General features: G+C 39.1%; 1 protein-coding gene across 8 annotated transcripts in view; it reads left to right on the top strand.

Annotated features, from left to right (window-relative positions):
- LOC149302967 (AP-3 complex subunit sigma-1-like) overlaps positions 1 to 24,135 on the top strand; it is a 28,471-nt gene extending 4,336 nt beyond the window's left edge. For 2 of the 8 annotated variants that reach the window (XM_089481791.1, XM_089481784.1), the window contains 3 exons: positions 6,935 to 7,006; positions 13,237 to 13,344; positions 24,007 to 24,135. In XM_089481791.1, the coding sequence (XP_089337917.1) occupies positions 6,935 to 7,006; positions 13,237 to 13,344; positions 24,007 to 24,135 (309 nt within the window). Of the gene's footprint in view, positions 1 to 6,934; positions 7,007 to 13,236; positions 13,345 to 18,298; positions 18,335 to 22,964; positions 22,982 to 23,990 lie in introns of those variants that run through there. The other 6 variants (XM_089481783.1, XM_089481786.1, XM_089481785.1 and 3 more) reach the window with 6 other exon arrangements.
- Positions 24,136 to 27,686: the final 3,551 nt, after the last annotated feature.

Raw genomic sequence — 27,686 nt, 5'->3', positions numbered from 1 at the left:
ACACTTCTTGCATACCAATTGCATATCCTCCAAGTCTGGCTCGCATGAGATTTTCTGGGGGTCTAACAAGACAGCACAAATGTGCAGAAAGCTCTCCCAGTGATTTCAGCCAAAATTAGTGTGAATCTCAGAGTGCAGAAGTCAAATACTTACTATGCGAACTTTAACCCCTTCAATCCCCTATAGACATACCGGGACGTCCAAAAAACGCCCACTAAGAAACCCCTATGGAGGTACCGGTACGTCTAGCCCTTCGTGCAGGGACACATCCCTGCCGCTGCACGGGAGACCAGGCTGTCGTTTGACATATATATGACCGATCTCCCGTAACAGCTTCCGGCGCGAAGCCGGAAAACTGTTACAGATAGAAATGCCCGATCGCGCTTTCCCTTCCAGGTGACGTCACCTGGAAGTTCACGGGAGGATCGGGTATCCCTGCAGGATCTGAAAAAACAATATATAGTTTACATGGGTACACTATTCACGGGAAAAGTGAATAATCGCTGAACCGACAGCGCAAAAATGGCAAAATTGCTCCGGGCTTTGAGGTACCAAAAACCCCTGGGATTGAAGGGGTTAATATGCATTCATCATTGTTGACGTTGTCGTTTTATTGAGGACGCTTCCACACTGTGACCAGTAGATGGTGCTAAATATCCTCTGGAGAATATATAGATTCTATTAAAGCGTTCCATCATTACAAACATCTAAACATCTCCATTCTTAAATTGAAAGGTGTACTTTACATAGTGAGTATAATTTCTTTTATTAATTGACCCATAGTTAAATTTACACGTGTCATGCTTGCAAATTAATAATGAACCTTAGCAGTGCAAGACTTCTACATTGTTTCAGTTATATTAAGAACACCCTTTCACACATAGGCGCTCTTCTTTACAACATATTGCTGATCAGCAAGGAACGTAGTGCTGGCATGAGGATAAAATAGGGAATAGTTGCACTTGTTTACCCCTTTTAATCATAGAGTACTTTGGCAAATTATCCCATTCCTTATACATGGATTACAAGCACAAAGCATAGGTTTTGCTAACTGTGGAAATAAGTATAGTGGTATTTCACTTTGGACGGGGTGGGATATAAACAGTTTCAGTTTCTGAAATTTTCTTAGGTGTTTGGGTGTGAGCCCACCCAGGAGAGCCGAGCTGGCCCTGCATAATGTATTTAGTTGGTGATGAAAACGGAAACCTGCCTTCTAACCTCTACTTTAGTGCATAAACCCCAAGAATGACTTTGCATGGAGTTCAACTTTTTGAAGAACTTAATATGTGTGTGTGTGTATATATTGTATATGTATATATTATATATATATATATATATCCACATATAGTAACTAGGAGATTACATTAGTATTTTGTCACCCTGGGCAAAAAAAAGGCTTTAAGTTAAAATAGTGGGCTCAATGTTCCAGTGCAATGATGGAAAACGCATATCAAAGGTTATCAATGGAATAATTTCAAATTACTTTTGTATGATGGATCACTGTTATTTTAAAACATGACTTTAAAGCCTTTTTAACTATAGCACAATACATTTTCCTTGATTCCTAACTTGCACTTAGATGAAGCATTTTAATCATACCTTATGTTATAAAAAAAAAAAAAGATATTTCAAGGTAGTTTCCTTGTAAAACAGGGACAGACATTATCACAAATAAGAACTCAAATTGGATAGATTATATAAGTGCACTCAGAGTAGAAGTATAATGATATTTTACAAATATGTGTAGTATAGCATTTTAAGTTTTTATACGCGCTATCAAATATGATAGTATTTTGACTTTGAAGAGCTCTTTCGACACCCCTTCACAAAATTATGCTTTATGGCAAACATTTACTGATCGCTTCCATCTGGCGTATGCTTTATATCGCCTTGGTGGTAAGTAGTCAACATTTACATAAAATTTATGTGTGAAACAGAAACTTTTACAGCTGAAGTACATTAGAGAGGGAATCAGCAGTTCAAGCTTAAAACTTGGAGATGTACTAAGAAGTAAAAATCAATCTTTGGGTGCTCCGTGGTGAAACATGTTTTGCTCAATAATATTGTTTTTCTGCTTCTTACATGACTCTTGGGAGTCAACTTTCTTGATAACTTGTGATTGGAACTCCTGTACCCCTAATCCATCACGTTGTCATTTGGTTGCAAATAGTAACTTTGAGAGGAACGTCAGTTAAATGGATAGTTTAACCCCTTGATGACAATTGCCAATCCGGGCACGTCACGGAAATTCAAGTCGATAACGACAAATGACGTGCCAGGACCGGCACGTCATTAAACGGGTGCAGAAAGCGATCTATTTTCGCTTTCTGCACCGAAACGGCGTTGCTGTAATGCCTCGACCTCGAGGCATTCAGCAACGCCATTATCGGCACAAAGGGGCCATCTCTGGCCCCTCCCCGGGGCGTCAACATCCGCCATACTTTGTATGGCGGCGGACGCCCGTTTTAAAAGCGTTTAGGAGGCGATCAACGATCGCCTCCTAAACTTAAATGGTGTCACTGGAATGCCTCGATCAGGAGGCATCCAGCGACACCAAACACTTACCTGGGGATGGACTGTGACCACTCCAGAGAGCGGTCACAGCCGCAGCTGCCGGTGATCTTCGCCATCAGCAAGATGGCGGCGGTCCGGGAAAATTCAATAAAGAAAAACAATAAAGTCTAAAAAGTTCGCTAGACAGTCTCCAGACCCTCTAGAGAACTCTGGCTCCACTTGCAGGTTGAATATAGGTACTGAATTCAACCATGCAAGTCAATGGAGCTCAGCTTTCTAATCACAGTGTGATTAGAAAAAATAAATTAAAAATAAAATAAAATTAATAATAATTAGAAAAAAAATAGTAAAAAAACAGTAAAATGTAAAAATAATTTCCCACTGATGTCACTATCAGGGGAACCTTCAAGTTGAAAAATGTTAAAAAATTTTAAAAAAAGGCAAAAAAAAAAAATATATATATAAAAAATATATTTTTGTGAGCAAGTCCTAAAATCAGCATATTAGCTTAAAACAATTCTCGCATGGAAAGAGTTAAAATACTGGCATATTAAATGCCCATGGGGTGATGGGGTAAATTGAATTGGCCGGGTTCAACAAGGTCCCAATTAACACGGGGGGGAAGGATGGCCACACATCTAATTTCCAATTAGAAAAATGCACACGTACCAAATGTGGCCTTTTAGTTCACCCCAAAAATGACAAACCCATGCATGTGGGGTATCACTGTACTCAGGAGATGTTGCTGAACACATATTGGGGTGTCGTGTGACAGCGGCATATACCAGGAGCTGTAAATTCATACATAAAGTAGGTGTGTGGGGGAAAAATACACACACAAAAATACTACTGCAAACGTTGAAAAAATGCTGTTGGTAAAATGTGCGCATGCAAAGAGTTAACATACCAGCATTTAAAATACCCTGGGGTGTCTCGTTTTCAAAAATATATGGTTTTGTTGGGCACACTGAAATGGCCCGGCTCAAAGATGTACCAAATAGGGCATGGGCAGTGGATCCCCAAATGCCAAAGTTCAACATTGAAAAATGTGCATGCCCCAAATGTGGCCCTTTTGCCCCCAAACAGCCAGGCAAAATCATTCATGTGAGGTATAGCTGTACTCAGGAGATGTTGCTAAACACATATTGGGGTGTTTTATGATAGTGACATATACCAGAACCTGTTTATTCATACCTAAAGTAAAATGTGTGTGAAAAAACAAATGCAAAAAAATTACTACCATAAAGTTTGACAAAGGCTGATGGTAGAATTAGTGCTTGGGATGTCTAGTTTTCAAAAATATATGATTTGATGGGGTAAATTGCATTGGCCGGCTTCAAAGATACCCGAAATGGCACATGGGGGGAAGAATTACCAGATTTGGAAAAAATGGCTTTGGAATAGCAAAACGCTACCTGTACTTATTGCTCCATAACGTGCAGAAAAAAGCAAAAAAACATAAAAACATTGGGTATTTCTAAACTCAGGACAAATAGTAGAATCTACTTAGCAGGTTTTTTTATTACCTTTTATAGATGAGTAAAAGATTTTTCAACTAAAAGTTAGAAACAGTCATTTTTTTCTAAATTTTTCACCATATTTTATACTTTTTTTAATAGTAAATAATATGATACAATCAAAACAATGTCATCTAAAGAAAGCCCTTCTTGTCCTGAAAAAAACAATATCTAATGTGTGTGGGTTCAGTAAACGGGAAAGAAGAAAATTACAGCTAAACACGAGCAGCGCAGAAATGTTAAAACGGACATTGTCACGAAGGGTACAAAAAGTAAAATCAGCCTTTGTCACGAAGGGGTTAATTTCCCTGGGAGTTATTCCAAAGAATAATACATGTTAAAGTACCTTAATATGCATTCTTCATTTTGAAAAAGTTAGAACAAAAAGAATGCTTACCTTAGGTAGAAGCTGCAGCGGAACTCTTCCTTTATTCTCTGACAATTATACACATTTTCAAATCCATAAGCCAGAACAGGTGCGAACATAATAAAAATGTGTGGTTTGACCGGTCCTGGTGCTTTGATGTGCTTAATGACATTGTATCTATACTGGACCTCCCTGAGGACCCAACAGCATTTTGAGCTTCAAGCTACTTCAGACCTTAACCAGAGGTCCAGATGTTTCCCTACTTCACAGGTACCATAGAGTTGATACAGAGTTTTCGTAAGCAAAATCGTGATTCAGTTGTGTGTGTGTAACGTAAATTCACGCAGATGGGTAAAGTTGAAAATGATACACAATTTTTATTCACTTTTGTAAATGGTAGGCAACAGTAATACTTTTCCTTAAACCAACATGACATTCCTGGAAGCCATATTGTTATTGGTAAAGGCTTCTTAGTTAGAATGGGTTTGGTTGCATTAAGTTTTTAGAACATTGTGTCCTTTCAGTAACACATCTGTCCTTAATTTTTTTCTGAATAGCTTTGTTTTCAGACATCATTTTTATCTGTGCTGTGTAAACATTTTTTGCTAGCCAAGGCTTCTCAACCCAAGAACTAGTGTGTGTGTGCGTGTGTGTGTGTGTGTATATTTGTGTTTGTACCAATTCCTCTCATTTCTGATTGGCCAGGAAGCCTGGAACATTTTCTGAAAATTCCAGCTATTGAAAAAAAAAGTTTGCTTTTTTTTTTTTTTTCCCAAAGAAGCTGAATTTTTTTTCATATTTGAGTTTCTACATTTATTTACTCATTACATATATTAATAATGTACAATGCAAAAAATTTTTAAGATTTTTAACTTTCCTTCTGGCATTTTGAATTTAAAAAAAAAATCCTATCTTTTCTGTTAAAATTATATGTCTAGGGTGAAGAGGCGTCCCCTTCGTGATTTAAATACTTCTCTTAATAAATAACTATATATTCACCGGTGCAGAAGGCAGTTTCCGTGAATGCCCAAAATGCCAGTTTGACATTTGGTGGAAATATTTAATTAGGTATCTCAAAAACAAAATGTTAACACAGCATGTGAGGATGCTTTATTTACTCTGTTGATTAAAACTTTTGTTTTTGGTCCACTCAACTGTCATTGGTGTTTGGGATTTATGCATAGTCTATAGTAATTATACTGAAGCTTTAGCTCACCGCTATGATAGATTTTTGAAATTATATATGAATGATATATTAGAACTGTATTTAAAAGGGTATATTTGTTCCTGTTACCCCTCTGTTAAAGGGGTAGCCCCAATAAAGAAGCATGCATATTTAAGTACCTGGTAGGTACTTTAATGCATTCTTCTTCTAAAAAAAAAAAAAATTCTTAGAGAGAAGCTGCAGCTCCGTGGTCCATTGATTCTTGCCACTAATTACCCATTTGCCAGTCAGTGGCAAGAAAACACTCGTCGGATGCATTAAAGCCTGTACGATGGCGGCGTTACTTTAACCAGGAATTACTAAAACAATAAACTTCCAATTTAAGTTACTGTTCTATGGAGAGAATATTCAGACTGTAGTTTAAATTTGAGACCTCTTGGTTGTGTTTGTCTCCAAAATTAAGATACAATCCGAAATGTGCAGACTGTTATAAGAACTATAATACAACAACAGCATTTTATTAATGTTAAAACACTAAGCTGTCCTAATATTAGACACGCTTTTAAATGAGGCTTGCCTTTTATCCGTTCCTAGATGAAAGCGTCTGTGACATCCTCTCCTATAATATACGTATAAATGATTCACATATGGAATTAATAGTTGTTGCGCTTGTTAATGTTATCTGACAGTTCTAAGTATTTTTTTAATCATTTGTTGGCATGGATTTGTAAATATTATAAAGAGTGATCTAATTCTCTCTGGCTGGCCCCTTTGGTGCGATGTCACCATGGGTTCAGAAGGAGTTTGCCAAGTACACTTAAAATAAATGTACGTACTTTCACCTTTACAATAATATGGCATGGTGTTTTTATCCCTTCTTAATCCTTCATAATTTTTAAATGGGATTCCAAATCAGATCTAACACTAACACAGTTTGAAAGTAGAATAGTCTTGACATCTCCAGGGACCTGTAACCTCAGTGGTGCATCACACCGTTACTGGTGTCTACAGAATTTACTTGTTTCACCCCCAAGAACTTGCGCTCTAGTTCTAGTCAGGCAGTAAAGTTATCACATTGACTCTAGTTGTTTACTTGTGTGATAACATTAGTTAAGGAGGTTAGTTGGAGGGGCTTAATTTTTGGGGTGGGTGGGGCTGAGGGGGCTTTTTTTTTGTTTTGCCACAAATATTGATATGACTGCTCCTTTTTTTTCAGTTATATGTTATTATTCGCTAAACCAAATGTGTTTCATATACTTTTCATTAACATTCCAACAATGAAAAATAAAGCAGTCTATTTATTCATGTGAATGCCTGTCCTTTAATCCTTGTTTTTCATATTATTCATTGTGATTTATATTATTTCCACAGGTCTTTGTGGAAACCCTGGACAAGTGCTTCGAAAATGTCTGTGAATTGGATTTAATTTTCCATGTAGACAAGGTACTGTGATGACATATGTTTTTTTGTAAATAAACTCAATAGATTGTATATTTACTAACTCTCCACCTGCTTAGCTTCACTCTTAAGCTTAATGTCCTGTTTTGTTGAGAGTTGAGATGCCTATTTTATACAAGTAGTAGTGCTTCTTGCGGGAAAGTGGGCTGTACGTCATTGAATAAAGACTAAACGCTGTTGCAGTTTTGTTTTATTAAGGTGCATTTTCTTAGTTGTATGTGTTAACACAGGGCTTAACAAATTTGTTGTGAATCTAGGCTTCTGGAAGCACCCTGGACTTTCAGGTCAGTGCTGTTTTGTTTTTTTTTTTTGTGGTTTTTTTTATAAATTATTTATTTTTAACTCTTTCAATGCTGATGTTCCATTAGAGTACAGCATTGACTGATATTTAGTCCCCACAAGCTTGTGGGGACAAATGTTAACCCCTGCAAGGCCACGAATGTGTCATACACAATTGTGGCATTGAAGGGGTTAACGCTGCACTGTCGCTCTCAGGGAGCGATCAAGCAGCAGGGGAGGGTTGGGGCTGGTCTGCCTACAAGAGTCATCAAAGGACTTTTGCCATACAAAACGGGAATTAACCCCTAAAATGCCGCGATTGTGGCATTGAAGGGGTTAACGCTGCACTGTCGCTCTCATGGAGCGATCAGGCAGCAGGGGGGTGTTGTGTCAACCCCCTTCCCTGAAGCTGCCTGTGGCAGCTGAAAACGCCATTGCAGGTTCTCCTGCAGACTCCTGGGCAGACAGCAGCAGGCCCCCGCGATCATCATGATTGTGGCGATGTGGGGGCATTTTTTAGGAATTTAACAGGCTGACAAACACCTAGGCGCCCGGGGCAAAATGCCTGGGATTTGTCGAGCCCTGTGTTAACAGATGTACGTGGTGACTTACTGTTTACCATATAATAAAAGAGGAGGTGCAAACATATAATAACTACAGTATTAGATATTTTGGGGTACAATAGATATTGGACCACACTATTGTCCATATGGCATTGGTATTCCTCAGTGCCTTTACTGTGTTGTACTGGAATATGGGTCTCATGATCTATTAAACACACATTTCTGGAATTTTAAAATGCAATATTTTGTTGGTTTTTACAGAACCAAGTTTTCTGTTCTTTCCTCTCCTGTTTGTTTTCTTCCGAGCCGCCCTTCTTCACGCAGACGTGAAATACATGCAAGTTTGGTTTTTGAGCGTGAATGAACAGATGGCGGAGAGATGATTTTAATCAGGATTGTAGGAATGCAGTTTAATGTTGTATTCTTTGCTCTCCTGCTGATTCTTTATTATTATTTTTTGTTTTATTGTTCATTTGAAACTTTGTATCCCAGAGAGGATAATGAACTAAAAGTGCAATGAAAAGTCTGCGTATGAGTGCAAAACAAAGGGACTTCCCTTCGAAAAAATGCATTGCGTAGTCAACATTTTTGCCTATGCCAACACTATCATCGTGGGCCTGACATCCAGATGCTGACATTTCAATACATTTGATTTCACAACTCTTACTTGCAGCCTCTTTATTTTTCTTGGCACATTTGTATTTCGCACCAAGCAGACAGCTGCCTTTAGCAAACGTGAGTACATAATAGTTGTGTATATGTTTATACTGGCATACCTGAAAGCTACATATTTTCGTGAAGTGACCTTGGAGGTCCCAACAGCTTATGCAACTACATCTTGTTCTATGTTGGCTGGAATATGACGGCAAATATGCGGCCTTGTGCAAATTTATAAACAATTACATTTCGTTTTAGTCGGCGGGATTCCTTATTAAAAAAAACAACAAAACATTTTTACATTTCTTTTTTTTTGGTGGGGGGGTATTTTTGTGGTAAGCCCAGTGTGAGTTTTTATTTTATTTTTTCAAATTTGGTTTAATGTGTGAGGTACACATTTCAGTAAATGGACACAATCTGTATGCATCAGTTACCTGTCCAACTGATAATGCCTATTGCTTTCTCATTTGCCTGGCGCAGTGATAAATGCCAGAATTAGGGATTAGGGTGTAATAGTTCATAAATGGCAATGAATGCATTTCTGGTTGAACATTTCACAATTGGCATTTTAAAAGTCAGAGTATTTATTGAAAGGGCATACATAATTGTGTTATGAAATCTCTCCATCCCCTTTCTGGACTAACTCTTCAAACTACTATTAAAAAAACAAACAAAAAAAAACCTTAACCATTTACACACGCTTGATTTCCGTTTGTTCCAATGAATCAGACAGTGGTTATGTTATTAGCAGTGGCGACTCTAGAAACAATATATAGGGGGGGCACACAAGATACCACAGTCAAACTGGGGGGGCATTAATAATGTCCAAAAGTAATGTGCTATGGAATTATACTTTTGTTATTGGGCTAAAATAATACTTGATCGTTCAACATGGGAAGCCTGAAGCCACAATTGAGTGCGACTAATCCTTGAAATAAATATTATAACACAATAAATAACTTTTCCACTAAATGATTTCAGGGCCTTGAACGTTTTGTCCCCTGAAGTCACTATAACTTCAGGAGGGCATTTTATCTCTGGATAAATATAAATGAAATAATTCCTACTGTAAGTTAAGTGCCAGGAAACAGATGACCAAACACACACACCAACACAGGCTCTGTCACACTGACACCCAGACACACACACCAGGACAGGCTCTGCCACACCGACAACCAAACACACACACCAGGACAGGCTCTGCCACACTGACAACTGAACACACACACCAGGACAGGCTCTGCCACACCAACACCCAGACACACACACCAGAACAGGCTCTGCCACACCGACAACCAAACACACACACACACACATACCAGGACAGGCTGTGCCACACACACACACACACACAACAGGACAGGCTCTGCCACACTGACAACTGAACACACACACCAGGACAGGCTCTGTCACACCGACACCCAGACACACCAGGACAGGCTCTGTCACACCGACACCCAGACACACACACCAGGACAGGCTCTGCCACACCGACAACCAGACACACACATACCAGGACAGGCTGTGCCACACACACACACACACAACAGGACAGGCTCTGTCACACCGACACCCAGACACACACACCAGGACAGGCTCTGTCACACCGACACCCAGACACACACACCAGGACAGGCTCTGTCACACAGACACCCACACACATCAGGACAGGCTCTGCCACACCCACATCCAAACACACACACACCAGGACAGGCTCTGACACACTGACAACCGAACACACGCACCAGGACAGGCTCTGCCACACCAACACCCAAACACACACCAGGACAGGCTCTGCCACACCAACACCTATACACACACACCGAGGACAGACTCTGCTACACTGATAACCAAAAACACAAAAACAGCAGGACACAATCTACGTCACAGACGTCTACATCAGGATGGATTTTTCACACTGCATTGTCGTTTATACCCCCCTTAGTGTTTTTGCCCCTTGTGTAATGATGCCCCTGCTGCCCATATATATTAACATTAGCCCCAGTTGCCGACAGCAGGTATAGATCAACACATTAACACACAAACCAAGCTTTGCATGTATAGATCAACTGAAATTCACTTGTGATCTCAAACAGAATCAGACATACAAATCCTGTATTTGCAGGTATACAATAGTATATGAAACGTAGCATTGCAGGTATAGATCAAATAAATACATGGAAACAGCATTGTAGGTATTAATCAACTGAATAAGACATATTAACCCTGTATTTGCAGGTATACATAAATAATGTATGGAAACATAGCATAGCAGATATGGATCTACAGAATAACACACAACCCCAGCTTTGCAGGTATAGATCAATTGGAATTCACAAAAAAACACGTCATTAAAAGGTATATTTAAAACCCCCTAAATTACACGCATAGATCACAGGTTGCATACCCCCAAAGCCAGCCCTGGCGTCCACACTGCAATCACACTCCTATCATACCCAGGCAACCAGTAAATGCTGGTACCTAGGCATGATGGGACTGTGCTTGCTGTGGTTGCTGTTAGCAACCACACTCCTATCATGCCAAGTCAGCCAGTACATGCTGGTACAGGGTGGCTGTAAGTGATGTGTAGACCCTAAACTGCTGGCAGCATCAATACACAAGGGGGGCAGCTAGCTAGGTTTCAGCATGTACTGGCTGACTTGGCATGATAGGAGTGTGATTGCTAACAGCAATCACACTCCTATCATGCCAAGTCAGCCAGTACATGCTCGAGGTGCGGCCCGCGTAAGATCGGTTGCACTGGCTGGCGATCTTACGCGGGCCGCACCTCGAGGTCTCGCGGGCCGCATGTTGGACGCCCCTGCCTTATCACCTTCTAACCCCCTCTCCCTCCCTTATCACTTTCTAACCCCCTCTCCCTCCCTTATCACTTTCTAACCCCCTCTCCCTCCCTTGTCACTTTCTAACCCCTATCCCTACTCACTATCTACCCTCCCCCTTTGTAGTTCTCTCACCTTTAGGCCCAGCGATGGGAGCACGAGGCTTCTGTCTTCGTTCTCTGCTGCGGTGGCCGCTGCTTCACTGCTGAGCGCCGAAATATGACGTCATATTTCGGCGCTCAGGATGAAATGCCGGCACCGCGACAGAGGTAGAGGCCTCGTGGAGGAGAATGGGGGGCGCCGAGCGGTTGCTAGGCGCCCCTCTCTCTCCTCCGCATTAAAAAAAAAAAAAAGATGGGATTTAAAGTCGCATTGCGACTTTTTTCCAAATTCGGCAGGGGGGCAACAGGGGGGGCAAGGATTAACCTAGGGGGGGCAATTGCCCTCCCTTGCCCCCCTGTAGCGACGCCACTGGTTATTAGTGGTAGTAAAAGTTATTAAACAGTTTATTGGGACACTAATCCTTATAAACAACCAACACACTTGGTGCTAAATCTAATGTATTGTTTTACTTGTTTAGTTTGCTAACTATATATAATCATGTATATACAGTGTCCTGCAGAAGAATTGATCACTCCCGGCATTTTTTCTATTTTGTTGCATTACAACCTGCAATTAAAATGGATTTGTTAGGGTTTTGTATCATTTGATGTACACAGCATGCCTACCACTTTGGCAAAATATTTTTTATTTTGACACAAACAAGAAATAAGACAAAAAAAAAACAGAAAAACTTGAGCGTGCATAGCCCCCCCTCCCAAAGTCAGTACTTTGTAGACTTTAACTAATTATGTGACTTCTGAAGGTAATTGGTTCCACCAGATCTTATTTAAGTGCTTCATAGAAAAAGGAGTGAATATATATCCACGCAAAACTTCCATTTTTTCCAGATATTTTTTTTTATATTATTTTCTTCATTCATAAAATCCAAATAAAAATCCATTTTAATTCCAGGCTGTAGTGCAACAAGGTGGGGTGGGGGGGATACTTTTGCAAGGCATTGTATTTATTGTATTATTATTTCTGCCATAGTCGTGTACAATAGATTGTATAAGAATGTATATGCACCCTTCTGTTTAATACTGGACGTATGTTATTAACTCCAGTTGCAGAATTGTGACAAGGGTGATTTGTGGTAGTCAGTATCTAAAATTGTCGTGCCCACCAACCAAGGTTTGCAGCTGCGCAAGCTGGAATCTCCAAACATGTCATAAAATATGCCTTGGCCTCTTTTTTTTTTTTTTAGTTTAGTTACATACTTTTAGAGGTCATGCTTTGGTTCATTACAGAGGAGTATTTTTCTGTAGTATGTGCTACTTTGGTTATATTATAATCATAAAATAGACTTTTCTCCTAAAAGCAGCTTTAAGTCATGTCATTTGTGAAAATGTCATGTTCTGCCCCATTTGTAGAAGTATAGCAGTCCTCTATAAAGGAGAGGTTGCCTATTTTAATCAAAATATAAATTTCTGTGTGATGTCAAAAGATCAAGGGTTCAATTACGTAATGTGTGAATTATTTAATAATAACTGCAGTTCATAGTTTATTCTTAAAACATTTAAATCTCTTGATTATCAAGGAGCTCGTACCCCATGCACTGGATAAAATGATACTATAAGGTGCCAAATGAATTTTATACATGTATAGTAGAACATGGTAACATATGGTGCAGAAGTGTTTATATGTACACATTTGGAAGAGTATTTTAATTTGAGTATTGATTGTTCCGTCTCTATACATCTGAAAAACCACTTGAAAATCAATGTTTTTGTTTACTGGCTCAACATTATTATTATATGCTTTTGTCGTCCTCAAGGTCCACAACATACTTGCAGAAATGGTGATGGGTGGTATGGTTCTAGAAACAAACATGAATGAAATTGTCACTCAAATTGACGCCCAAACAAAACTGGAAAAGTCTGAGGTAAGACTCTCTGGAACAGAACAAGACTCCTCTCTGCTTAACTGCTCGCGACATAAAATATATGTAACATCCTTCTTCAGCAAGTTCACATATCATCGCCCTGTTGAATCCAGCATCGACTTATCATGTGCATTCCCGAAGCAAAGTATACGTTTTTTCGGTATATATGTACAGTAGCCCACTGCCTGCCTCTATTACTTGATAGTAAAATCATTTTATAATGTTGCTTTAACTAATTTTATTTAGAGATGGTGGCTTGATTGTTGGAACAATTGTTTTTGACTGTTTTTACCAACTGAAAAGACTGAAAGATGTAGATGTTAAGATCAAAAGCTGTATAAATGGTTACTTTAGGAAGACTTTTTGTAGGTATTTTTTTATTCACCTTTCTATATGAATAATATAACTCATCACAGGGAGCCGGAGAAGCATTGTGGAATTATGTCATGGCTGTTGACTTCATAAAAAAACAGTATTTTTTGGAAACAATTCTCCACATCCTACAGCTGTGTGAAAAAAAGTTATGTGTTTCTGGAGAAAATGTGCCCTGATGCCATTGATGGTCACCCACTCCAGCATTAACAGTATCTGAATCCTCTATGGGCTTTACTTACTGCTGACTCCTTGCATGTGGTTTCCTTGAGACATTGGCCTAACGTCCCTATAGTTGACCTGGGCCACCCATTAGTGTCCCTTTTTTGATCTTTGCAATATATCTGAAATAAATATCTGAAAAAAATCCATTGAATTAAATACATCTTAACTATGGAAAGAATTTTACAACAGCATCTTATATAATATCCTGCTGTCCTCCTCCACCACGTGCAGCTCTCTTGGCTGGATTGAAACCCCAGATGACCTCGATTTTCCATGCTTGCCCATCAGATACAGAAAGTAAAAAAAAAAAAAATCTTCATATAGGCATCAAAGACAGGAACTGGGCAAAACATGACCAGGTGTATGTTCAGTATGTGCACAAAGCAAAGGCCAGCTGTTAGTAGAAGAGCGACTTGATTCAGCCTCTAGCTTCTGCTGCTGCTCTGATGTATTTGGTATCTGGACTCTGTCAAAGGAACAGGTTTAGACCACAAATTATATTTTTAATTAAACCATTTTGCAAAGACTCGGTTTTACTGCATACGTTGTTTCGTTGTTGGTATTAGGGCTGAAACAACTAATCGATAAAATCGATAATGAAAATCGTTGTCAACGATTTTCGTTATCGACTAATCGACTCGATTTTTATCGAGTATAAAAAGAGGTTTTTTTCAGAGCAAATGCTCTGAAAAACTCCTCTCCTTATATAATCCGATCTCAAACAGAGATCGGATTATAATACTAGAATCCAGATCCCCCGCAACGCTGCAGGGGACCTGGATTCCCCTCACTGTCGGCCGGTCTCTCACTTCCGTCTCTCTCCCCCTCCCATACACCCCTCTGACTCCTCCCCCCTCCCATACATCACTCTGCCTCTCTCCCGACTCGTTACTGACAGGTACTTTCACTGCAGCCTCAGCGTAAGTGAAGGGCAGTAACAGAGGCTGGCTGTGCGCATCGTGCAGACCCCCACCGGCTGACAGAGAATCATCCTCTTTGTCAGCCGGTGAGGGTCTGCATCGCACAGACAGCCTCCGTTACTCACCTTCACTTACGCTGAGGCTTCTATGAAGCTGCAGTGAAAGTGCCTGTCAGTAACGGAGCCGGGTAGAGAAGTAGAGCGGTGTATGGGAGGGGGAGGAGTCAGAGGAGTGTATGGGAGCCACCCTCCCACACACCACTCTGGCTCCTCCCCCTCCCATACGCCACTCTGCCTCTCTACCTCTCTACCCGGCTCCCTGGTGTCTTGTGAACCTCCGTTGCTGACAGGAGGCAGAGTGGCGTATGGGAGGGGGGAGGAGGCAGAGTGGAGTATGATGGGAGGGGGAGGAGCCAGAGTGGTGTATGGGAGGGGGAGGAGCCATAGTGGTGTATGGGAGGGGGAGGAGCCAGAGTGGTGTATGGGAGGGGGGAGGAGGCAGAGTGGAGTATGGGAGGGGGGAGGAGACAAAGTGGTATATGGGAGGGGGAGGAGGCAAAAGTGGTGTATGGGAGGGGGGAGGAGGCAGAATGGAGGATGGGAGGGGGGAGGAGGCAGAGTGGTGTATGGGAGGGGGAGAAGCCAGAGTGGTGTATGGGTGAGTTATAGTGGTGTATGGGGGGTATTATGAATTTCAGGGCATATAGGGGGTATAAGGCATATCGATATAAGGCATATCAGGGGGCATAAAACATATCTGGGGGTAAAAGGTATATCAGGGGGCTCAGTGGCATATAGGGGGTATAAGGCATATCGATATTAGGCATATCAGGGGGGGCATAAAACATATCTGGGGGTAAAAGGTATATCAGGGGGCTCAGTTGCATATCACTGGCATATAAGGAGTATAAGGCATATCAGGGGCACAGTGGCATATCGGGGGCACAGTGGAATCCCTGGCATATAAGAGGTATAAGGCATATATGGGGGCAGAGTGGCAAGCTGGGGGTCAGATGTGCATAACTGGGGGCAGTTTGGTAAATAAAAAAAAATTTAAACAAGGCTTTCTTCTCATAGTTTTTATTAAATATGAAAAATAGTTAACATATGAATTAATATTTACTAATAACTTTGCATTAAAACCTAGTTTGAGAAACACAGTGTTTGGGTTCTTGTAGCTTTTATTATTATGTCAGTAAAATAAGAAGGTGAATAGAGAGAGAGAGAGGCCATTGCAATAAAGAGATGAAAGTGTAAATTGTACGTTTTTTATTACATTATTTTAAATTGAAAAAAAATTTCATTTTTTTATCTGATTAATCGAAAAAATAATCGGCCAACTAATCGATTATTAAAATAATCGTTAGTTGCAGCCCTAGTTGGTATTAGAAAATGAGAATTCTCGTTTCCTCCTCTGCTGAAACCACTGAAACATGTGAGTTCAGATAGCATTCCTGCGATTGACTACTGCTGCTCCTGTTTGCTAGAATGGGAGTTCTACTGAGCATGTGCAAGAAGCATCCCGTGTTATGCTCCCTGCTTTTAGTAGATGTAGCTTGGTGAAGAGATAAATAAGACTGAAGTCTCATCTTTTATCTCCAATAACTAGAAAATACCTCCACCGATTTGCATGCAATAAAGTGCACTTCAGTGTGTTCAAAATGGATTCCTAGCATGTATTTGACATGGGCTGGAGTGATTATTTTTATTCTTTATTAGCAACTTACATGGGAGTAAGCCTGCCGATTATCTACCAACATTATAATCCTGCACTTTATATGCAAACTGCAAATCTCTGTTGTATGGCCTTTCTTAAACATTATCATCTTTGTAATATGTGTGTAGAGCAGCTCTTCTGATATCACTTTAGCAAGAAGAAAACTGTGGAAGTTTTGCGCAAGTAGATTTTATATTTATTTTAGTAAACAATTGAGGAAATTCTAGTTAAACATTAACAAACCTATCTTATCCTAGCTTTTTTGCCGGGGCTTTTTACCATTTATTTTGTTGCATTTACTAAACATAAGAAAATTATTTAAATGTTCATAAACATAGAAATAATTACTATTAAATGTTTTACGATGCATACATTATTAAAAAAAATAAAAAAATTAAATATCCAAATTGATCTTGCTTCTTTTAATTTGTACACAGTGTAAATTCATACTTTTGTGAGGAAGGAGTACAGCACGCCCTTTATATTTTTGTTTTCATTTTTTGGTTTTGGAAGAGGGGAAAATTACCTTTAAAAAAAAAAATATATATATATATATATTGCGAGCTTTTGTTTTTAAAAATGTAGAATTTTCTCTTAACAAACTGGGGCAATACACCAAAAACACTGACCAATGCATCATTTGTGATGATATGTGTAGCCTTTGCGCACTTTCCCCCCTGGCCATTAGTGTTAAATTATTGCTGTCTCCAGATGTTCTTGAATGAATGCCAAATGTAAACGATTTTTCAGGATCCTAAACACATGTGGCCAAGACAATATCCCATTTGCGAGTGTTTCGAAATACATCTAAACATTCACTTGAAATGTGCAAGTTAAGTAACTATTAGACTTTTCAATATTTTGTTAATCATCTAGAGCATTTTTATAGTATTACAAATGGTTTAGATATGTTTTGTTTGGGATGAGCAGTTGTGTTTCACATGTGGTGGGAAGAGTCCCTTTCGTTTAGTAATGTTAATGATAAGATCAAAACCGTAAATCAGTATCCCCTGTTGATAATACTTGGCTTATGGAGGATTGTCAGAGGAGGACTCTTGAAGGATGAGTGTAAGGCAGTTTAGGTGCAAATATTGGAGTCTGAACATTAAGTTTCAGCTGAAGAGTTAATTAGCCAAAACCCAAAGCAACTAGAGTGTATTAGTGGTGACACATGGGTTATTCTTCTGTTGCTGAGTTGCTGTCAGCGCTGCCGAGTTCAGCATATATCGGACTTCATAGATAAGTCTTCTGCTCATGACAGTTTTAAACAAACTTACCAGCGACTTGTACAGAATATCCAGCTATGGTCCCCGCCATGTTGTACTTAAATTATTTTTTCTTGTGTAAACCTAAGCAGCTTGGCTCTTGCTACACCGTCAGCTACACCGTCATCTGTACGTGAATAAACGTTTGATATAATGTGTGTATCTTCCCATTCCACCACGCTGCAGAGTACGATGGCACTATATAACTAGAATATTTGCTTCAGTTTGGCACCAAAGTAAATCAGTAAACAGTTTTGTTTAAGTCCAAGGTAAGTAAGAAGATTTAAGAAAATAAAACCTTTATATACCTTCAATGAATCTACTTCCTTTAATAATTTTATTTGATTGACGTTTGAAGTGCATTTGCCTGTGTTCTTCGTAAGTAACCCTGAGGAAGGGCATTTTATTAATGTTCTACTAAATCTCTTTAGCTTGTTCCATTCTTCTCTCTTACAGAGTTTTATCTTTCAGTCTCCCAGACAGGACAGGTAGACACAGGTACTGCTGACGCATGTACTTTATGTCCCATGAAGAAGAGGAAAGCAAAATGATGTCAGTGATATTATATTTAGGCCAGACGTCCTAGAACCATTTTAAACGTATATATCTGCCAGCCACACAGCTTTTATTAGTGCTGATTTTATTATTTGTTTAGTTATTTTTATTAACTGCTTTACTAGATTTTATAGCATCCCATCCTTTGCGTTTTGGCCATCCTTGTAAGTTTTTATATTTTGTTTTCTAACCAAGTATGAATGGCTAGTGATGTGTGATATTTATTTATTTGAATTGCTTGTTTCCGTGTTTGGTTACACATGTAAAGGAAAATGAGTCTGTGGTTAGGGGTTTATTAGATTTCTGAAGTTACATTAGTGATCCATCATGATTTAACAATCTTTGCAGATGCTTTAGGTTGGAGTGCTCTTATAAATCGCTATTCAGCAAGCATCTAGAACGTTACATGCCTGACTTAGAGGCAGCTTGTTCATGAAAGTTTGCACGTTGTGCACCCACATGCATTCAGATTACGTTTTCCTTGGAATCGCGTGGAGAGGTCCAAGAATCACAGTTTGAGAACATCTTATTTACATAACGTTTGGCTTAGGTGTAGTCCTGAGCCAAGTTGGTCCATAGCAAATTGTAGTAAAATTTTTCCGTAGATGTGCGGACAAACCACAGTAGGGTGTAGATTGTACGGCCATTTTTGATATATTTATATATCAAAAATATATATATTTATATATTTGTACATATTACCTGTGTAGCCACAGGGCAGATTCCACCTTCCACCCTGTATATAGTGTATAATCAAATGAAGGTGGAAATTGTACTAGTTTTATTGTCATTTCTACTATATCTAATACATAGATGTATTAATTACCACTCTCTTTACCAGTTTTTTTTATTAGTGTATAGAAATGTGTGCAGCATCTGCAAACTCCAAATTCCATTTAGAGTTTTGGCTTCATATGACATAAAGTGAAACCTGTACAATAAATGATTTGAGTAGCAACTTTTATTTTAAATTGGCTTATTTTTAGTGGCCATTTAATATTATCCCCCAAGAAACATTTTTGGTTTTTGCTTTGTTTTGGCCTAATGTTCCAACTTTAATCAGAAAGTAATTGCATGTTAAAATAGTCATACGTGCAGAAATCCTGCTATGGCCATTTCCTTATTCTCCATCTCACACTTTCTCACAGAAAGCAGATTAATAAACCTTGACTTGACTCTCCTTTTTAGTCTTTCAAATACATTATTTAAGACTATATGTACAGAAAATGTAAAACCATTCTTTTGTTCCAAGTAGTGTTTATATTTGTCCAGACAAAGCCAAGTAATTCCCTCTCTATGGTGCTATTTTAATTGGCATGAAGGGTTCCTGGTATTTGGTGTATGTTGTCTGTGTCTTTGCATGGCTATTCCATTGAGTTTCATTGTATTCACTGTAAGAATTCACATTTGCTACATAATACTAACTATGACCCATTGGTTTTTTTTTGTTTTTTTCCATTTTTAAACTTATATTTAAATGATTGGAATATTAGAAGTCTAGCAAACAGTATGCTAAAATTTACATTCTGCCTCCTGAAAAGTAAAATGTATATTATTAGCTGTAATTAATGTTTTTTTTTTATTTATAGAAAATTTGTCCTAAAATAAATTCTAAAGTTTTAATTAAATCTAACTACTGTATTTGTTCGATTATAAGACAAGGTTTTTTTCAGAGCAAATGCTCTTTAAAATACCCCTCTTCTAATCGGGGTCGTCTCATAATCAGACCTCAAATAGTGCTGCGGGGGACCTGGATCCTCCTGTCTCACCCCCCAACTTACCGGTGCTTCTGAGTCCCCGGTGTGTAGCCGGGGCAGCGTGTAGACGTCTACGCGATTCACGTAGAGAACTTCCGCTGCAGCCGGAAGGAGGTGCGGTTAGCCACGAGGGTTGTCTCTGTCCATCACGCAGACCTTCCCCGGCTGTCAGAGATCAGAGTTCCCCTCAACGGGAGGGGGGGTGTTAAATGGGGGGCATAAGGCATTTATGTAGGCAGAGTGCTCTATGAAATGCCTTTTAACCCCCTTAATGCCAATCTGCCTCCAGAAATGCCTTATACCTCCCTATATGCCACTCTGCCCCATAATATGCCTTTTAACCCCCTATATGCCACTCTGGCATTTAGGGGGTTAAAAGGCATATTATGGGGCAGAGTGGCATATAGGGAGGTATAAGACATTTCTGGAGGCAGAGTGGCACATAGGGGGTCAAAAGGCATATCATGGGGCACAGTGGCATATAGAGGGTTAAAAGGCATATCATGGGGCACAGTGGGATTTAGAGGGTTAAAAGGCATATCATGGGGCACAGTGGCATATAGGGGGTTTAAGGCATTTATGGGGCAGAGTGACAAGCCTGAGGGCAGATGTGCATAACTGGGGGGCAGGTTGGAAAATAAAAGGAATTAAAAACAAAATATTTTGCTCAATCATAGCTTTTATTAAAAAAAGTTTACATAGTTTACATGAATTAACATTTACTGGTAAAACTTTTTTTCCTAAATTAATATTCAGATTTTGGGGGGTCGTCTTATAATCAAGCAAATACAGAAAGTTAGAAACAACATATTTGTTAGAAACATATTGTGCTAGTAGGTGAGTACAGCCAGCATAAAGGCAGCTGCATTGGCTGCTCCACTAGCGCTTTGTGTGTGTATATTTTTTTAGCATTTAAAATACTAGTAGAGATTAAGTGGCTGCATTGCCCTGGTATCATTTCTGCTCCTTAATTACCATAACTACACTCCAGTAACATACCGTATTTGCTCGATTATAAGACAAGGTTTTTTTCAGAGCAAATACTCTGAAAAATACCCCTCGTCTTCTAATCGGGGTCATCTTATAATTAGACCTCAAATAGAGGTCTGACTATGAGACTAAGATCCAGATCCCCCGCACCGCTGCAGGGGACCTGGATCCTTCTGTCTCTCCCGCCCCCCCCCATTTAACCCTCCCCACACCACACACACTTACCGGTGCTTCCAATTTCCTGCTGTATACCGGGGCATCCGCGTAGACAACTTACGCTGCAGCTGGAAGGAGGTGTGGCTAGCAGCGGGGGTTGTCTGCGCGATGCGGGGAACTCTGATCTCTGACAGCCGGGGAAGGTCTGCGCGATGGACGCAGACAACCCCCACTGCTAGCCACACCCCCTTCCGGCTGAAGCGGGAGACAGAAGGAAGACTGCTGCCCCGGTATACAGCAGGAAATTGGAAGCACCGGTAAGTGTGTGTGGGGTGGGGGGGGGAGTGTTAAATGACGGGGAGACAGAAGGAACACTTCTGCCCCGGTATACAGCAGGAAATTGGAAGCCCCGGTAAGTGTGTGTGTGTGTGGGGGGGGGAGTGATAAATGGGGGCATAGGGCATTTCTGGAGGCAGAGTGTTCTATGAAATGCCTTTTAACCCCCTGAACGCCACTCTGCCTCCTGAAATGCCTTATACCTCCCTATATGCCACTCTGCCCCATAATATGCCTTTTAACCCCCTAAATGCCAGAGTGGCATAAGGCATTTCTGGAGGCAGAGTGGCACATAGGGGGTTAAAAGGCATATCATGGGGCACAGTGGCATATAGAGGGTTAAAAGGCATATCATGGGCCACAGTGCCATATTGGAGTGGCAAGCCTGGGGGCAGATGTGCGTAACTGGGGGGCAGGTTGGAAAATACAAGGAAATAAAAACAAAAAAATATTTTTCTCAATCATAGCTTTTATTAAAAAATTTAATAGTTTACATGAATTAACATTTACTGGTAAAACTTTTTTCCTATAGGGTCGTCTTATATTCAGGCTTTTTCTTTTTTTCCTGAATTATTAATCAGATTTTGGGGGGTCGTCTTATAATCAGGGTCGTCTTATAATCGAGCAAATACGGTATATTATAAACAGATTGCATTGTGTTTGTCACTTTATCAAATCTTCAGCTGGAACAGGCATCACAGGAGAAAAAATGGTTAGTTCAAAATTCAGCGTCATTCAGATTTTTATTGTAGTGTCTAGGGAAATGGAAACCACTCAATTATGTTATGGACATATTCGGCCTTTCATGTAGGTGATGACATCCACCAAAATACTAATGTGGGTTTGTATAGCACATTCACCATGTAGGAATGTTCAAATAAACTCTAACAGTGTCTGTGGAGCAAGAGAAACATATGTGTAGTATCATAATATTCCATTTTAAGTTATGCTTATAGCTCTTTTTATTTAGAACCTTTTTTTAATTTTGTGGAGCTGGCAAATGAATTCAATAAAAAATATTTTCTCATTCCCTTGCATTTCTATCCTTGTGATTACACATCTTGAAATTAACCAATTGTTTTGCACAAGCCTTCTCCTCGTTTGGCCTCAGTTGGATATACTTGAGACTTCATTTTGTTTTCTTTCTCTGATCCTTTTCCTTTGTTAAACCTCATTGAAGTAGAAATATTGCACTGTTTACATTTAGACTCCTTGTGCCAGCGTCATAACATTGCCACTGTTGGTTCATTTGTGTTACATGAAGAAAAGGCATCACCTTGTCACTGCTCAACAATGGTGGACAGTAGTTTGTCATCCTGAACATTCAGTATCTGGTATACTCTGGATAATATGTGCTTATGGTTAACACACCTATAAAATCATGACTTTTAAAGAAAATTGTCTATTTAAATGCTTTTCCTTGTAACTGATGATCGGGAATGACTAAATGTTATCATTTTGCAGAATTTGTATGTAATGGCAGTATTTAAAGCTAAATCAGTACCAATTGGAAAGTCCACAGCCTCTGTATGTGTCTGAAAAGTATAGCTTGCCAAAAAAGTGGAATAAGTGTTTCCTGCATTAACCTATGATGGCTCTAATTGGGTTACAGTAAGCGTTAAAGGTCCTTTAAATTATATTGTGTACCTGGTTGAGTCGTCAAGGGGAGAAAAATATAACTTTTTATTCCCAATTTAATCCAAATTCTCCTTAACTTTTAAAATGAACCATGTGGTATGGGACCTGTAATGAAAAAACAAAATCTTTATTTTGGTCATCCAATTTATGTTTGTGTTTGTAGGCTTTTCTTTGCAGAACACTTACAGGTAAACAGACTCATAACATATGTCATATTTGTTTAGCCTAACATTACTTAATTTTATCTGATATTGTGCAATACATTGCAACTACACGCAAGAATTAAAAGTTAACCCTTTCTCATGATTTACAGTGTCTTTGAGTTGGTATAAGTGCCTTTGTAGCATATCCCTGACCAGGTATACTAACTTGTTATACACACACACAAACCTAATGTTAAATTAAAACCTGATTACATGAACTAAGGGGATTACTCACCTGAGAGACCATCACAAACTAGCGTGAAAGACCAAGAAGGCAATTTGATAAGAAACCCTTATTTGCGTCCCAGCACCTCACATGAAGCATTGTAATCCTGTAGACATTAAAGTTGGCATTTCATGCTTCTCTGTTTTTGTGAATCGTCTAACCCCTAAGTCATAATAATTCATTTCATGCAAGCTGTAAGGCACCATGTGGCAGCTATGACTTTTAGGAAACCAACTGTTCTCTGCCACTCAACAGGCAGATAACAGGATATTAATTTGATCTTTCTTTCTATTCTGTACACAGACTGGTTTAGCAGGAGCTCCAGCGAGGGCAGTGTCTGCCGTAAAGAACATGAATCTTCCAGAGATCCCGCGGAACATTAACATTGGTGACATCAGTATTAAAGTGCCAAACCTGCCTTCATTTAAATAACACTACCCATTCACTGATGCTTGAAGAAAAAAAAAAAAGGTCCTGATAAGTTTACTTAGTAAATGGAAAAATAAAATAATTTTGTAAGTGAAGGCAAAAGTCTGTGCAGATGTGAAATGTTGCGTTTTAAATGTTCATATCCTATTACTCCATGTTAATACCAGGAAATTCCTCGCTGAAGTATGATTTTCAAAAATACATTTCTACAGCATCTTTTAACCTTTTGAGTGCTAGAAGGGTAAATGGCCATTGCTTTTCTAGCACTCAAAAGGGTTAATCTCTATATTGGCTGGATACGTATCTTCAAAATATGTATTGAATCTTTTTGTTTTTCTCTAAACTCCCATGCTATCTTTTGTATCTGCTTTATTCTATAATTAGCCAGAGACCAAACATTCCATGATGTTGATCTAGAACATATTCTGTATCTGCATGAAAACATTTCAAATTAATTTAAACTTGGTTTATAATTCATTTGTGTTTGAACATACTGTACAACCAAGTTGTTTAACGTCATTTTTTTATGACTGTTTTTTGAGTTCATGGTTTAAATAAAAAATAGAGACATAGAAGTGTAATAAATATGCTGAAATTGTGGAGTCTTGCATTAGATGCCATGTAAAATAAATTTTATGAATGTAGCTTTACTGCTTTTATTGAGACATGAAATAAGAAACATTTGCACATACATTAATGTTTCGTGAACTTGTTTGAATTCTAAATCCTGACATTTTCTTCCAAAGTAAAGTATGCTTAACAAATGAAAAGCCATATAAATATGTGAGTGCTTGGAGAAAAATAATGTACTATTACTGGAAAAAATGATAGAAACCTAAATTATGAAAATGAATAAAAAGGACCATTTTTTATGTAAAAAAAAAACCAAACATCATAATCCTATAGATCAGGGGTGTCCAAGTTTTTCCCGCAGCGGGCCACTTCATCGGTATATGTTCGGGGGCCGCACTCATTTTTCAATGAGAGAAAAATCGGCTTTTAATAAGACACGTAGATTTAAATAAAGTAAATCCTTTACAATGCCTCTCACTGATTTCTGGGCTTAGAAAGTTTTGTCCTCTGACGTGACTACAAATTCAGGAGGGCATTTTATCTCTGGATACGTAAAAATTAAATAGTTTGATTTATTCTAGGCATGCACCAAAATGAAAATTCTGTATCGAAACAGAAAATGACCCCCCATCTTTAAAAAAAAAAAACCCACAATAAAAGTAACACCAAAATTGTACAAACAAATGAAATATTTATATATATATATAAATTTGATTAACAGCACACACAAATTCCAGCATGTAGTGGTTGCCTGGGCATGATAGGAGTGTGATTGCTGTTAACAATCATATATAAATTGATATTGTTGTATTTTTTTGTCCAATGTTGGTGTGTTACTTACTTTTAATAAAAGTGTGGTGTTATCACACCTAAATTGAACAATAAAATACAATTACAATATTAATATATTTTTATATATATATATAATTGCTAACAGCAATCACACTCCTATCATGCCCAGGCAACAAGTAAATGCAGGGACCTGAACATGATAGGACTGTGATTGCTTTTAGCTGCTGCTTCCCACGGTGTAGCTTGCGAGCAACTTCTCTTGTGCCGAACAGCGGAAGCAGGAATGGAGCGGAGTCATGTGGTGTAACATAAATTCGCGTGAGTCTGCTGAGTTCCGGTTCCGCTGTGCGGTACAAAAGACACTGACTGCTGTGAGAGCAACCCACAGGAAAGCAGCTGGGCCCTTGCGATTCTGCGATCCCGGCTGCCCTGCCTGCGGATCTCACACGGCCGCACCTCAAGGTCTGGCGGGCGGCATGTTGGACGCCCTGCTATAGATCTAGATAAGTGATGATTATTTGGAGGTAAATAGCAATGCCAGTCCCAGTCTGTGTGCCATTAAGTCAGTTGCAAAGTTCAGTAAAGTCCTAGCATTCATGATATCAGATTAATTGGCCACTGATGATCTTAAACTTCATTTGCAGATACTAGTTTTACTGTCCTCCATCCTTTGCCATGTTAACACACATGCAAATATAGCTTTAGTTTAATTATAACCTGTGAAACTTGTTTCCCTCAAGGTTCAGTTGTTAGGAACAATGGAATGCCAACTGGAAAAAGAAATCCAGAAAAGAAGATGACAGCAACCATATGTGGCTTTAGTCAGCAGGTTGAATTAAATTATTTGGCAGGTTTTTTTATTCGGACCTGTCAATCTGGTGATATGGTTTTTGAATGTTTCAGATATTTCACAGCATTAGCCTTCATTGGTCATTCAGTATTCTGAATATGTATTTTATGCAAAATCATGATAAACTAAATGTCGGTGCAGATGCAGTAAAATATTCCATCAAAACATCACACTGTAAAAAAAAAATGCAGTTTTATGTACACCTATGGTACTATAAGTCAAAATACCAGGTTATGTTTTTTTTTTTCTTTTCCAAATCTATACAGACCTTTTAAATCTTCTGTGAATTAATTTACCGCATTAGAAATAATTCTCCATCCTGAAATCACTATGCTTGTTAAGTGTTGCTGAGAGTATGCCATTATGCAGTTTCTTGAGCAAGTACTGAATGCGTTGATGAAAAGAATTAATATATTACTGCAAATATTTTTAACCACTTAATGCTAATACATTGCTAATGTACATGCTAATACATTGTAAGGATCGTGTGCTAGATGACCTATGGGATGTATTAGTATGTCGTAAGTCATTTTCCCTGGTTGGGGAAAAGTTTCCAGGGCCTCTTTCTAGACCCTGTTGGGACTGGAATACTGCCTGTTCAAAAATATGTTTTAAATTGTAAAAATAATAATATTTAAATAGTGTGTATACACTAAACATAAAGAGAGAATTGTGATTCAAGAAATATATAGTAAAAATAGCAATATAGGAAATAGCGCGCTATTTGACCCCTTCAGTCCCAGAGCAATTTTGCCATTTTTGCGGTTCACCGATTATTCTCTTTTCCTGTGAAGAGTGTACCCATGTAAACTATATATTGTTTTTTCAAGGAGAGATAGAGCTTTCTTCTGATACCATAGTTGGATGATTAGCTGAAAATTTAGAATTTGACAGAATCGCCTTCCCCAAAGCGTTTCAAGACCTCAAGAATGCTGCATGACGCCTCCTCCATTCCGGTGGGAGGAAGGCTCCGATTTTTCAGGGACAGCTGGTTCTCACTCACCCGAGATCCTTGGGTGAGAGCCATTGTATCGCACGGCTATCGACTTCTATTTCGGACCAGACCTTCAGACCGTTTTTTGACCTCCCACCTTCCTCCAGACCAGGCAAGGCGGTCGGTCCTGTTATCTACCATTCAGCAGTTGACAGACCTCAGAGTCCTGGTTCCTGTCCCTTGGCCAGAACTGGGCCAAGGGGTTTATTCTCCGTTTTTTCTGGTCCCCAAGAGACCGGGAGGTTTTCACCTAATCATAGACTTGCAATTTTTTGAACAGTCACCTCCAGTTCGTCCGGTTCAAGATGGAAACCGTAAGATCCACTCTCGACACCTTATGCCTCA

The sequence above is a fragment of the Sceloporus occidentalis genome, unplaced genomic scaffold, assembly GCF_023333645.1.
Source record: "Sceloporus occidentalis isolate IW3139 unplaced genomic scaffold, rSceOcc1.0.p SCAF_16, whole genome shotgun sequence".
Lineage (NCBI taxonomy): Eukaryota > Metazoa > Chordata > Lepidosauria > Squamata > Phrynosomatidae > Sceloporus > Sceloporus occidentalis.
Note: the sequence above shows the minus strand (reverse complement) of the source record. Positions and strands in the feature narration are given on the sequence as shown.